Source organism: Vicia villosa, linkage group LG4 (genome assembly GCF_029867415.1).
Source record: "Vicia villosa cultivar HV-30 ecotype Madison, WI linkage group LG4, Vvil1.0, whole genome shotgun sequence".
NCBI classification, from domain to species: Eukaryota; Viridiplantae; Streptophyta; class Magnoliopsida; order Fabales; family Fabaceae; genus Vicia; species Vicia villosa.
In genome coordinates, this window is record NC_081183.1 from 113,995,280 (window position 1) to 114,010,081 (window position 14,802).

Sequence of the window (14,802 nt, forward strand, 5' to 3'; positions counted from 1 at the left end):
AGCCGATTGGAGACCAGCCATAGAAATTAAATCCGTGGCATACTTATGTTGATGGAGGAATATGCCCTTGGATGTAGAGTGAACCTCAAGACCAAGAAAATAATGAAAATTACCAAGATCTTTCATATGAAATGATGCTTGTAACTGCTGTTTAAGGCTTTGAATCGAAGCATTATCAGAACCAATAATAATCATATCATCAACATAAAGAAGAAGTAGGACAATTCCAATAGACGTTCTATGAATAAATAGAGAAGAATCATACTGACTCTGAGTAAAGGAGAACCCAAGTAAAGTGGAGCGGAATTTTTCATACCATGCTCTAGGCGCTTGTTTCAAACCGTATAAGGATCGTTTGAACTTGCACACCCCCTTGGATGACGAGAATAAACCTTGAGGGGGAGTCATATAAATATCTTCCGTTAGGTCACCATGAAGAAAGGCATTTTTCACATCCATTTGATGAAGAGACCACCCATTAGAAGCGGGTATAGAGAGCACCGTACGAACATATGTCATTTTGGAAACCGGTGAAACGGTCTCATCATAATCAATTCAATATTCCTGCTTATTTCTTAAGGCAACCAAGCTAGCCTTGAAACGGTTGAGAGTCCCATCAGAATTCAGTTTCACAGAATACACCCATTTGCAGCCTATGGGTTTGATATCAGGGGGACAAGAGACAATATCCCATGTAAAATTCTCTTGAAGAGCCTGAAGTTCCTCATTCATTGCTTTTATCCAGCGCACGTCTTTAATAGCCTGTGCATAACAAGTATGAATATATATGCTAGACAGTGAGGTAGTCAGAGAAGTATGTGAGGAATCATACCTATCTGGTGAATATCTATCTGGTGCTTTAGATATTCGACCAAAACGTCGTGCTTCGATCGATCAAGGATCAGATGGCGAATATGTGTCGGGAGGGGCGGTGGGAACCTGCTTTCTGCGTTGTCTGACATATGTGATTCCTAGTTTGTAACATTTTATAGATTGAGGCATAACTGAAAAATTAGGAAGAATAGCAATATCATTTGTGATAGGAGAAAGAGAATGAAACACATATTGATTATCAAAAAATGTAACATTCCGAGAAACTCGAAAACGGTGATTAGAAACATCATAACACACAAAACCCTTACGAGAGTTGTTATACCCCATAAATGCACATTGAATAGACTGTGTGCCAAGCTTATTTCTTTCAAACGGAGGTAAGTGAATAAAACACACAACTCCAAAAGTATGTAAATCAATATAATTAGGCTGAATTTTAAAAAGGCAAAAGAAAGGAGAATCAAAATCAATAAACATAGAAGGAAGACGATTGATCAAGAATACGGCTGTGAAAAGAGCCTCTACCCAAAATCGAGATGGCACAGAAGCTTGAAGAAGTAAGGTGTGTGTTACATCAAACAAATGACGATTCTTTTGCTCCGCCATCCCGTTTTGTTGAGGGGTATTGGGACAAGACCGTTGAGATAAGATCCCTTTTTGTTGGAGGTATTACTGAAATTCATGAGACATATACTCACTTCCTGAGTCAGATCGAAAAATTTTAACACTTGCTTGAAATTAATTTTCAACATATGCCAAAAATTTCTAAAACATAGAAAACACTTCAGACTTAGATCTAAGAAAATATATCCAAGTAAAACGACTGTAATCATCAATAAATGTAACAAAATATTTATAGTGAGCATGAGATGCTACAGGAGACATTCCCACACATCATTATGAATCATCTCAAAACAAGTAGAAGCACGATGAGCACCTGACAGAAAAGGAAGTGTTTTACTTTTAGCCAATTTGCAAACAGAACATGAAATAGAAGCAGGACAAGCATGTTTATTTCCTAAAAACCAGTTTTAAATAAATGAGACAAAACAACAGAATTTGGATGGCCCAATTTTCTATGCCAATCCTCATATGAGTTCAAAACAGTATTACACGCAAAAGACAAATGACTAGGATTAAATTGGAGCGGAAACAGTCTTCCCACTTTAGGCCCCTTCACGATCACCTTCCCCGACGCCTGCTCCTGCACAAGACAACCAACATGAGAAAAATTAACATTACAATTGTTATCCACCAATTGACCAACCGACAATAAGTTGGAAGCAAGTTCGGGTGATACAAGCACGTCACGAAAATTAGAGTTTATGTCACCAACATCAGTGATAACGAGTTTATTACCATCAGTAATTTGAATTTGCTGATTACCATTATAGGAATGTTAATTTTTCAAGTATTCAGAGCAACCCGTCATGTGATTAGATGCACCAGAATCAAGAAACCACGGTTGAGAAACATTAGAAGGCTTACCCTAAATTCCCAAGGATGAAAGAACAGAAAGTACCATTTGTTGAATCATTTGAGGTTATAAAACTCCACCATTGGATGCATCAGTACTGAGAGGACCAACCGTAGAGTTGGTAGTGGCATGAAATGCCTAGGCTGGACGTTGTGCTGGTCGGGGAGGACGCGTGGGACAGTCAGAGATGATATGACCATGTTGTTTGCAATAGTTGCAAAACCTCTAACTGCAATTGCGAGCAATATGTCCGAATTGTTTGCAAGAAAAACATTGGACTTGTTGCATATCACGACCCTTTCATCTACTCTAACCAGCATATGCAATTGCAACAGGTTCAGAACTGACATCATCAGGAGACATAGTTCCTTAAGTAAGCAGACGTTGTTCTTCCCTGAGAAGTTCACCAACACAAGTATCCAAAGAAGGAACATGATTCCTATTCAGCAAAGCACCTCTGACAACCTCAAATTCTGGACGAAGTTTCATGAGAAATTGATCCCGCCCACTAGTGTTGTAAACTTCTTGAACAGCCGCTAGGGATGTCTTGGGAACCTTAGCATGTATAATAGCAGAGTGTTCTGTCCAGAGATTTAGAAAACCAAAATAGTATTCTTGAATAGACAAATCACCTTGTTTGTAGTTGGCTATGTCTAACTCCAACTGAAACCCTTTTGCCGAATTGTCCTGGTTGTAAATGCGCTTCAAATAATTTCACATTTCTTGAGCAGTTGAAAAAGAGCGCAAATTATTGATCATTTGAGGATCAATACTGTTGAGAATCCAAGTGATGATTTGAGCATCTTTAGTTTCCCACGCATCTAAATCAGTTTTCTCCGTCGGTGCCTTAGAAACATCATCGAGATGACTCCATAATCCCTTTCCTTTAACATACATCTTGAATTGAAATTCCCATGCAGAGTAATTTTTGCCGGTAAAACGGACACAAAAATTCTTTTCATTTTCCATTACCATGATACAATAGCTCCTACTCTAAAGACAACTCTTCTCCTATGAAGAATAGAACAAAACTCACTGGGGCAGCAAATACCTTGTGATACCACCGTACAGTACAGTAACACGTTGCAAATTTTTTTTATAGCAGCAATTAAATAAGAGTTAAAGCAGTAACTAAATATTCCAAAGAAAATTGCCGACGAAACACGGAAGAAAATTACCGACACAACACGGAAGAAAATTGCCGACACCGAATCAACCCACGGAAGAAACTACTTGCAGACACCGAATCAACCCACTAAGTCAGAACACTTGCCGATGAAAACACGACCAAATCGAACACATTTTGTGAACTAGTAGAAACAATGAAACTGCTTGTGAGCACCAAGAACGGATCCGAGAAACGATTGTAGGCACCAAAGATCACAATCGCAAGCCTATAAGAGATCATAGAGAACCGAGATCTGCCGAGATTATTTCAAGAGCGACCCAATGGGGGTGCTGCTGAATAACCCAGATTAACCTAAAACTCATAGGTTTGATCGAAAACACTCTGATACCATGTCAATAACTCTTGGCTTGATGCCTTTCTCATTGATATTTCTTGTATATATAGATGTTACAGGACTATACAGATTATCACGCTAAATAATTACATTTTATGAGAACAAATTAATTTCGACTTTGTTTCCCTTATTCTAGGAACAAACCCTTATTTTAAAAACAAACTAATTCTTATTCACAGAAATGAGCAGTTAGGCTTCAGTGCAGAGCATCTAGCAGAGTGTATAGCATGCCTACACCAATTCGTCGGTCTGAGTCATCAGAGCTCTAGACTAAATGTGAGAATTAGGAATGTTAAGCATGTCATAAATGACATAACATAGCCATATATTTTTCCAAAATAAACATTTAAGCCATTACCAATTGTCCACAAGCTACAATCATAAGGAAAATTCTTAGGTGGACACATACCTAAAAAATTGTTTTACACACAACCAATCACAGAATTTTAATTAATTAAAAAAATAAATACTGATTTTTCTCTCTCCTTCATAATCTCAACCACCCCATGAATCTAATTAAAAACAAAATTATAATTAAAATAAATTTAAAAAAGACTCTTTCTTATTGGTTGTGCCTAAGAATGTGGATTTAGGGTCGTATCCATGCAAGAATTGCTCCAATCATAAAGCATTTTTTCAAATCTGGTTAAATAGAGGAACTAATATAACCTTTCCTTTAAAAAGTATTATATATATATCTATATTGAAAATAACTAGTCAAAATAAAAACCATCATGATATTTGACTAAAAAAAATATTCTTTTAAAGCATTTTTACCTCCTTTAATTCATGTTATATAGATCAGTATATAATCTCTCCTAATATGAATAAACCCCATATTTATTTAGTATCAATATATTTAACGGTTTCAGCAATAATTGTATTGTACGATCTACAATTTACCACCACCAATGACATACTCACATCTAGTTACATGCACACTATATGACAAGTCACTACAATTGACAAATGAGACAAATGTGAAATTTCCTATCAAGCTTTTATGGCCAATAAATGAAAGGACCACACAAGAGCAGGTTTCATCCAAAATCAAACCATATCCATTCTTCCCACCATCCCATCCAAAATTTCCACCACTTAACCAAAAAAGTGAAAATTTTCTATATACAGGGTTAAGTATATACATATATAGTTACTGTTTAGTTCCACGGTTCCACCATCTCTTGTTTGGCCAATCTTTATTGAATTCTGCACCCTGCAATGCCAGGAACAATCCTTGTTTCAGGTACTAAATTCTCTGTAGTATGTAAAATTTATGTATGATAGCATCCATGGTGATTTTTATTTTGTTTTGTTTTTACTTCTCTTTATTCATTTTTTTACAGTACTTGAATTCATGGATCTTCCATTTTCTTCATCAACACCCATAAGAGGTATGCAATTGTTCTTACTTTTTTATATTTGTCCTTACTCTCCTTTCATTCAATTTAAGTGCCAATTGTAACAGTGTTTGATAAATGCAGCTTGCATGGGGAAAATTGAGTACCAAATCAGTGACAAAGGAAACTTTTCCTTGTAAGATTAATTCAAAAACTCTATATTTATTTTTATATTGAAGTCCTAACCTAAGTTAGTGATGTGCTAGTTGAGTTAAATAGTTGTAAAACGTTCGGCTAGAGTTCAATTTTTGGCAGCAACATTTATTTATATTGATGTATTAATCTAAATAAGTTGTTGATAAATGTAATTTGTTTGTTATCGTGTTTCAGTCCCATAGCTAGTCTCCGTGATGATTTGATTTTCAAAATTCATGATACCGAAGGGAATGAAATATCGCGTGCAGGTTATCTTTGATTCATAACAATGCAATTGATGAAATTGTTTAATCATTTTTTCAAATTTGATCAAAGATTGAATGTTTCTAACATGATGCAGTAAATAACTGGCAGGAGTACATATCAGAATGATATTAGAGAAAGGTGTTTGGGAAGACACGTTTCCCCTCGGGGAAGGATACATGCATTTGAAACTAGAAGTTGTACTAAGCAATGAAGAGCGCGACAAAATTCGTATGATGGTACTCATTTCTCAAGCTTCTTAAACATTGCTAATTAAAGGTCTTGGTAACTTTGTGTTCAAACTAACTCTTCTTATATGATTTATTAGAGACAAACTGCATTAAAGAAAAAACAGGATGTGCTGCTTAATAGCAATGCGGCTTTACCTTTCCGCACGAGTGATGAGGTCTCAGGTTTGATCTTACTTATCTGATTATAGAAAAAATCGACATTTAAAACAGAAATGAAATGATAAAATAAAATAATCTTTGATAGTTATGAACTTGGTCCTACATACATTCCCTCAGAGGCTTTTTCCTGATGTTTTAAGTGCTCCATCTTCTCAAGAATCATCACCAAATCAATACCTTCAACTTGAAAAAGTTTCTCAATTGCAAAGTCCCGTTGATTTCTCCAATGACAAAGAAAGTTCCACCACAAATGTTGCTGAGGCTGAGGTTGAGCTTGATCAGAAACAGCTAAACTCAGTTAAGGATTAATCAATTTTCCGCAATCTCTTTCTATGTAGCACTGACACTTTGGATTAAAGGAGTGTTACTGTCCGGTATCAGACACATAACAGTGTCAGGACAAAATATCAAGATTAATCATTTTGTCATTTTCTTAAATTACTACTGGTGTTTACGTGTTATTGTCATGTCTTGGAACCTGGATTTCCTGCAGTCAAGGGATCAGTGACCGACTGATCTATCAGTGACTGCGGGGAATTCGAGTTCTATACAATGTGTCCCTTTCTGCGTCAATGATTAATATGTTTCTTTTCTTCCCAACAAGAAGACATTGGAAAATGTACTATTGTTTGTTTAATGGTCATTTTACATGTTTTAGAACATTGCAGATCAATATAAGAAGGCCTCATCGATAAAACCCGTGTCACAAGAAATTAATCTCATTCCTTTAGAGCATGGAGGTAACAAGCCTGCCAATCAGCCACCATCTGAGAATCATCCTCAGAGAGCTACTAGTTCACAAGAAATGGTGATTTTTTTAAGCTCTGAAAAAGTTAGTTCTTCAACAAATAATCCAATACAAGATAATCTAGAGGATGCGGTTCTTCCAAACTCGGAGAAGAAGGCTCGCCTAGGAAGAACTCCTAGCAATGTTAAGAAAATGATAAGTGCTTTTGAAAGTGGTCTGCCTAAGGTACATTTAGGCCTGTATAGATTCGTTTATTTGACTTTATCTGCTGGCATAAGCATGTGTACGTATGATTGTTCGAAAAAACTTTTAGAAACTACTTGAGACATTTTTAACTGCTCTTAGGATTGCTAGCTTATATCGATATAGTTTATACATAAGCACATGATATGCGCTTATGCTATAAGCATCGGACTAAAATGTTTATCCAAACACGGCATAAGTTTTTCAACAAGTGTATTTTGACACAGGATATGAGGCCTCATATTAAACCACCTCCAACAAAATTTCAAGTGATGAGTCCAATGGAAAAGAAAGATCCTTCTGAGACTCGGCACTTCGAGCAAGATAAGTCATTGAACATAGATCCAATAGGCTTCTTACAAGAAAAGTCGAAAAGTGCTTCTTTGGTAAGAGACTTGCAAGAGGTTCCAGAACATATTGAAGAAAGTAGAGAGCAAATTCATATACCAAACAGACAAATAGATTCAAATGCAAGAAATGAAGATCAAGAGGAAGAGCAAATTCATATACTAAACAGACAAATAGATTCAAATTCATATATTAAAACTGAAATTGATGGAAGCAAGTATGAAAAGATACAGGACATTAAAGAATCAAAAATCAATACTTTTGATGATAATGAAGATGAAAATTCTGGAGGACCATTTAATCAGGTAACTATAAACTTCTAATTTAGAATTTTTTTTCTTATTTATTTTTAAAATGTAAGAATAAATCTTGATAAATGGTACTTTTGGAAAAAGAATCACTGGTTTCATATTTGCTACAGTGGTCAAAATTTGATCAATGATTTTGTTTGAAGTTAACCCATGTTGCATTTGAGTAACATTTCACACTTTCATCTCTCAGGTAATAAAAGTTGCAATCATTATGGGCTTTGGATTACTTGTTCTCCTTACCAGACAAAGAAATAAGAGGTACTAAAATTGTACTATATTACTTTTCTTTCATTTTAAGTTAACTGTTGTGGTTGCATAAAGACTTTTGCAGTTTCGGTCGGTATATCTGTTGCGATACTGATGGATGTCGTTGCAGTGTAAATTAACCACAATTTCTTTTTTATCACAAAACAGTGAATAACGGTATATCCGAATTCGCACTTTCTAGAGTAATTTGAATACATAAATTATTATTGAATAAATTTTTTTATTTATATAATTATAATACCAATTTCATATTTAATTTTACATTAGTTTCATTAGTTTCACAGTAGATACGAAAAAATTCAGTCGTAAAAAATCTTAAAACTTCTTCTAAAAATTAAATATTTAATTAAAGTGGATGAAAAAAAATCACATTTGTATAGTCGCGTTAGACCTCACATTAGGTTGGGCCGGCTCCGATTTTTGTACTAATGACTAATAACATGTTTTGAACTTTTTGAATGTACAAGAAGGAAGGATAAGAGTGCCTGAGAATCTGTTCAACAAACCTCAAATTCTTCATCTTTTGAAGCACATAAATCTGCAGATGTTGCTATAACAACTTTCAAGTATTCAGCTATGTTGAAGGGATTTTGGGACTTGGGATGCTTGACAACAGTTAGTTGATGTCCATGGTTGAAGTTTGTAACACTGTTCTTTATTGCTTCAAGAATATCATTAGGCCCTTATTTCATCATAGATTTTGAGTTTCAACTGCAATAATAATTTCATTTTATTGTTTGGTTTGTTACTTTGAAATTTTGAAGACACAATTGTGAAAACAATGTAATATTTTTGTATGTCAATTCTTTCAATCAAGGTTACTGAATCAGGACTCCAGTTTGTGACTTGGAAGATTAACTCTTTTAGTAGCAAATTGAATTTAATTATGAATTTTACTTAGATTTTGATTGTCAATTCTTCCATTCATTTTTTTTAACATTAAACAATTTAGATATAAAAAAATCACATGTGGAGATGTCTAATGAATATATTTGAATATTGGAGTGTTTACATATAACAATTATAACTAGGCAAATGGGCATCCATGCAAAAGCAAAAAAAAAAAAAAGTTGTACGGAGTGGATAGTTGAGGGTGTAGATCGAATTTTTTGTCTTATTCTAAAAAAAAATTGAAGCGGGAGTGAGGGGAGATGCGTGTCTTGCACCACTAAAAATTAAAAGTTCAAAAAATCGTATAAATGTATGTGTTTACAAAAGTCTAAAAAAAACATGGATGGACACACATATTAGAAGGCAAGGCTAAAATTTTGATCTGCTCTGCATAAATATACAGACAAAACAGATATGTACGACGGGTGAAACTTACTTTGCTACCTTATATAAGACTTCTTTTAAATATGTATAATTATTATCTTCTGACAATTTGAAGGCAAGAAAAAAATTTTGAGTTACGTATTTCAACAATAGAAAAAAAAATCTAACTGAAAAAAAAAAAAAAAACTTAAACTCATACTGTTAAATATTTGAACAAAATAATATACAATTTGACCACTTATTGCTTATCATTTACATCATCAATGCCTTTATAATTTACATGAATGCCTTTTTTCACATACAAACATTACAATAATAATGCAAAATACATATACAAGTATGCATCAATCAACAATATAGTTTTAATTGTAAATTTACACAATAAAAAGAAAGAAAAATTTACGAATATGTCACACTTAAAATATGTACGAACTTTAACGTGTAGAGATCCTGTAAAACTTCTTCAGGGTGCAAAGACTTCTGGATTTAACCATTCTAGAGAACAATGCACTGTGTGGTGATCATAGAGGATCTAAATATGAACTTTTATAAAAGAAAACACATAATGTTTTTTAAGCGATGCATTCGGAAGGGGGTCCTTGTGGAAATCGTCTAGTATCGGTGCAATAGTTATAAACCATATAATTCTTTTGTGCCCATTGAACTTTGGCTAAAATCAATAGTTAATCATTCTAGAGATCAATGCATGGTACAACAATCATAGAGGATATAAATCCGAGGCTTTTATAAAATCACATAATAATGTTTAAGGAAGACATTCGGAAGGGGGTCCTTGTGGAAAACGCTTAGCATCAGTGCAATAATTATATATCATATAATTCTTTTGTGCCCATTGAACTTTAGCTAATCCATTTGAGTCCAATGATTCTCTTAACCATGATTGAGATAACGAAGATGATGGAGATTTGTTGGAAGAACAAGAAGAGCCAGAAGAAGTCCAAACACAAACTTGAGCATTGAAGTTTCTATATGTGGCTGTGAATGGGGCTTGGGACCAATCTGTTTTGACAAGCCCACCTCTTGTGGCCCAATTCTCAGCATCCCATAGACTAGCATATATCCTCATAGGTTGGTTCTTTGGAAAATCAATCCCTTTGGATTCTAAATTCTTGAATTCCCTTATTGGTGCTCCATCCACAGAGAATCTATATGAATTCAAAAAGTATAATTAACATGGAAAATAATATAAAAAAAAAAGAAGTAAATAAAGAATATGTAATATACATGATGCTCTGAGGATTCCAAAGAATAGAATAAGTGTGGAAGTCCTTGGTGGGGTCAAACCACAAATGGAATTGTTGTTCTCTATTCCCTTTTCCTTGTGTGAATACGTTTGTATGAAGAGTATAAGGATCACCACTTAAGTTACCAAGAAATTCAAAGTCTATTTCATCATGAGTAGACCCTAGAGAAGATAGCTGCAACAATCACAAGTTTTGTACATGTTATTATGCTATAAAATATGGACATCGGAAACACAACATTGACACGTCGACATCGATAATAATTTAGAAAAAAAATTAAACGTAATCACAATTGTCGATGTTAGACTCTGAGACTGAGACTGACACACTTTTTTCAGAATTGTATGAGCCAGTGCTACAAAGTTATTATATAATAAAATTAGTTTGCAGCCTTATTATATGGTGAAACTATTAACTATAAAAATACACATGCATGGCCATTTTCAATTAATATGACTTGCCAACGAAAAATAGATGCTTACATAATAGGTAGTGACTGTGCCAGCAGAGTTACCAGACACAAGTTTGAGTTGCATATCAATTTTTGCAAACAAGTATTCATTTTTGGATCGAAATCCAGAGCCAGAGGCTTTGTCTAAAGAGAGGCTAAGACTCTGTCCATTTTCAAGGATTTTTGCACGACCATCACCCCATGTTATTTCAAAGTCTTGATTAAAGTTACCAGCGGATGCAGCTACAAAAAGAGTGGCCACAAAGAGGAGAAGAAATCCAATAAGACCTTTAGTTCTCATTTTGAAGCAATATGTTTTATTGGTTTATTAGAATACTATTCCAACCAAATGCTATAGAAAAAAAAGAAAGAGAAAGAGAGAGATATATGCCAAATGCCCAAATGATGTATTTGATTGAATGCATGCAAAGTTTTGGAGGTATATATAGAGTGTAGATTGATAATTATCACGTAAATAAATAATTATTATGGAATGGTATAAAATGATTGGATTTGAATGTGGTAAGAAGAGGGATCATATTGATTGACTAAGCAAGTTGAATGTGGGGACCATGACAGCTAGCAAGTTGAGGGATAATATCAAAATTTTGTCGAATCATTTGAGTTCTAAATTTTTAATAAATGGTTTGGCTTTATGTGTGTGCTTTCTATTTTCTAACATCAAATCGAATTGGCTAATGTCTAAATCATTTGGTTATAAAAGTATTCTAAGTGAATTGCTTCATGAATCAACACATTATTAGTTCTTATTCTAGATAAACATCACTTATTTGGTTATAATGTGTGGCTCACAATTTAATATATCATATTAACAACAATACTAGCCCATATTTATAGAAACTCCGACACAATAACTTTTACTAGGCCGTGTTCTCTGAAGGTTTGCATAGACATTGCATGCATGCATGCATATTATGTGCTTAATTTTTTTTAAGAACAAAATATTAAATTATAGAAGGAAAATATTATGTTTTGGGCACACCAACTCCATTAAAACTGGTTCAATTTATAGCTTCAATTTCGTAAGAGTGATTATTTCACAAACAACCTGGATTTTTACAGAGGCTTAACTCAATGTCTTAACAACCAGAGCTTTTACACAAGCTTAATTAAATAACCTTCACAATCAGAGTTTTGACACAAGTTTAGCTCAATAACCTTCACCCATACTTTTTATAGGTGTAGCTTACAACCTTCAAATCTATTACAAAATAATCACAAGAGAACTACGCTCTTGGATAAACAATAACAACACAACACCGCACTAGTACTACTCAACTCTCAAATAAAACTTTTCACTCTTTTAGCATTAAGGCAACTCTAGTGAAAATGGACATCGTAAAAGAATGAGAGTTAGAAAGATAGTAGAAAGTTTCTATTCATAAAACTAGTGTATTTCGAAATGAGGAGAAGTCTCTTTTATATAGGAAACAATATGGCTAAAAGAAGAAAGAAATGCATGGGTATTTTTAATATTTTAATCGATTAAAACATATACTAATCTATTAGTTCAAGTCAAAATAGAAAACTTTGATCAATTACCGACCACCTAAATCGATTAGGAGGCGTTACCCATTGATTTAATCAGTTAGAAGTGACTCCTAACCGATTTAATAGTGTATTTAGGTTTTCATATTAATCAAGCAATCTACCTAATCGTTTAAGAACTTATCCGAATTGGTTTTAAAATATTTTATCAACAAGATGATAGGTTGGAAATATTGTGTGTGTGTGTGTTTGCGCATTTTTCGTAATACCTCAAGAAATACTCTTATATCATTTATAATTAACAGATAAAATGCTAAGCGCAAGATTCAGGAGAGCTTTCACACTTTCGCATCTTCAAGATCACAACTTTAAGATCACCACTTTACACTTGAAGTTCTTTTGCTTGATTTGACGTAGTTTATCACCAATAACCATTGGAAAAGGTGTCATAATCTAAAACACTTGAGTCAATTACTTGCATAACACATAGAATCACAATCTTCAACCTTGCATCTATTTATGTTCTTATACAAAATAATAGCTATTGTTGACTAACTGACTCCAAATACAAGAGAAGTAAATTGTGATATTCAAAATTTGCGTTAATTTATAAAACATTTTTACTTTTTAAAATATTTATGTTAAAGAATAGGAATAAGATAGAGGAATAAAGGAGGTGAAGAGATAAACGCAATAAACATAAACTAATTAATATAAATTAAAGAGAGAAGAGTTTAGAGAAAGTGCATCATATGTTTATACACATTCGGTCTAACCATTTGGCATATTTGTTGAAGTGGTAAAGCGTCAAGTAGCAAAAGATTTGGAAGTATTTATCCGAGAATTTATCGTGCTCACAGAGATTAGTGCTATCGAACTGTTATTCAACAGTTTCCGCAATTATGAGTTTGGATTGAATTGTTTAAAACATATAAACGGAAAAATAATTATCAACACAAAAAGAATTCATTTTTCAGAAAGAATAGACTTATCACACATTGCACATAATCTAGTTTGTGATTATCGACCAGTTATACTCAACCTACAATACTCATCAATATCATCAAGCATCGCTCACACCCTAAGTCATTTCTAACCCAAAGTAGAGAGAACTACTATATCGTCTCGGCGACGATCTCTCAGCCAACCTCAATAACACAGCAGACAAACATATTGCTCGCGTCGACGATCTCTCAACCAAAACAAACAACACATAGGCATTAAGCTTCGATACCCACAGCGAATATTAGCTCCAAAAACTATCTCTTGAGTCTAAAACTAATATATATCCATTCCTAATCAAGATTTGTGAGGTATATGACTATGACAACCCAAATCCAAACATAAAGCAAAAAAGATTAAGGAAGACATCAATAATGATTTGTAAAGCAAACTTTATATAACACCATGATTAACAAATATACATGAGTTCAAAGTAAAATTATATACAAAACCCAACCAAAGAGAAATACACAAAGAAGAAGAGAAATGAACCGAAAATCTCCCGGTTTGTCAACTCCAATTGATGATCAATCCACCTCCGATCATCCAAATGCAAGCTCCATAGTTGTTTTCTAAGCTAATCTACCTAAAAAAATATTTGGTGATGGAGTGGGAGCAAAAAATACCCAAACCATAACCTAAAAAATGTGTTTTTGGCCTGTAAAATGTGTTTCTGTCAGGATCGTTTCGCCCGGCCACTAAACAGGGTTTCTAAGCTAATCAGGGTTCTGCCCAGCACATTGAGGCTCCATCCTCGACAACGGCTAGTCCTCCCGGGCACAACTAGTCAAGACCTAGTCAAAAGGGCCCTATATTCTGGGCCTAAAATCACGCCCAAGCCCAGAAGATAGGGGATCCAATCCACCCCATGAGAATACTTATAAATAGCCCTCTATCCATAGGTGGCAAGTAATCCATTTTTTCACCCAATATCTCATATTTTCTGTTGTTCCTTCACTTACTTTGACATCGGAGTTCCTTGCAGGTACAACCCCCTTTTTCTCTCAACCATCACCGAAGATCAAGCCTACCGTTGCTGGCCACCTGTTTAATCGGAGCGAACAATTAACATCATGCACCCTAAAATGAAGGCTAGTATATTCAAACCAATAACCAGTATGCCATATTTCTATACCCATCCAATAAATGAATTCATATAATTAATAAATGATTCATACAATAAATGCATATAATTCTCATGAGAGTTGAAGAGATGTTGCTCTATCATACCAATTAAATTGATCTCATTGGTATATTTAAAGCAACATGTTGTTAGAATAATAATGCAAGTGTAAGTAAGTGGAGAAATAGTCCCATATTGAATAGGAATGTGGTAACTT

The 14,802-nt window shown here is 34.1% G+C and overlaps 2 protein-coding genes across 7 annotated transcripts; one reads left to right on the forward strand and one right to left on the reverse strand.

The window, feature by feature from the left end:
- The first annotated feature begins 4,854 nt into the window (after positions 1-4,854).
- LOC131595067 (uncharacterized) lies at positions 4,855-8,875 on the forward strand. 5 transcript variants are annotated; one of them, XM_058867307.1, is made up of 11 exons: positions 4,855-5,080; positions 5,181-5,228; positions 5,319-5,370; positions 5,565-5,638; positions 5,745-5,872; positions 5,962-6,046; positions 6,129-6,340; positions 6,702-7,016; positions 7,262-7,687; positions 7,884-7,951; positions 8,431-8,875. In XM_058867307.1, exons 1-11 carry the CDS (start codon positions 5,056-5,058, stop codon positions 8,447-8,449), a joined length of 1,452 nt encoding a protein of 483 aa, XP_058723290.1. In that variant the 5' UTR covers positions 4,855-5,055; the 3' UTR covers positions 8,450-8,875. The 5 variants fall into 5 exon arrangements, with proteins under 5 accessions (XP_058723290.1, XP_058723291.1, XP_058723289.1 ...); XM_058867308.1 differs by having other exon boundaries at positions 5,962-6,039; positions 6,161-6,340; positions 8,428-8,875; XM_058867306.1 differs by having other exon boundaries at positions 4,856-5,080; positions 8,428-8,875.
- A 533-nt stretch (positions 8,876-9,408) lies between these two features.
- On the reverse strand, positions 9,409-11,391 carry LOC131595070 (probable xyloglucan endotransglucosylase/hydrolase protein 23). 2 transcript variants are annotated; one of them, XM_058867313.1, is made up of 4 exons: positions 11,298-11,391; positions 10,983-11,194; positions 10,481-10,674; positions 9,409-10,401 (listed from the first exon to the last, which is right to left on the reverse strand). In XM_058867313.1, the coding sequence occupies exons 1-4, from the start codon at positions 11,374-11,376 to the stop codon at positions 10,002-10,004; spliced, it is 885 nt and encodes a 294-aa protein (XP_058723296.1). In that variant the 5' UTR covers positions 11,377-11,391; the 3' UTR covers positions 9,409-10,001. The 2 variants fall into 2 exon arrangements, with proteins under 2 accessions (XP_058723296.1, XP_058723295.1); XM_058867312.1 differs by having other exon boundaries at positions 10,983-11,366.
- Between the last annotated feature and the right edge of the window lie 3,411 nt (positions 11,392-14,802).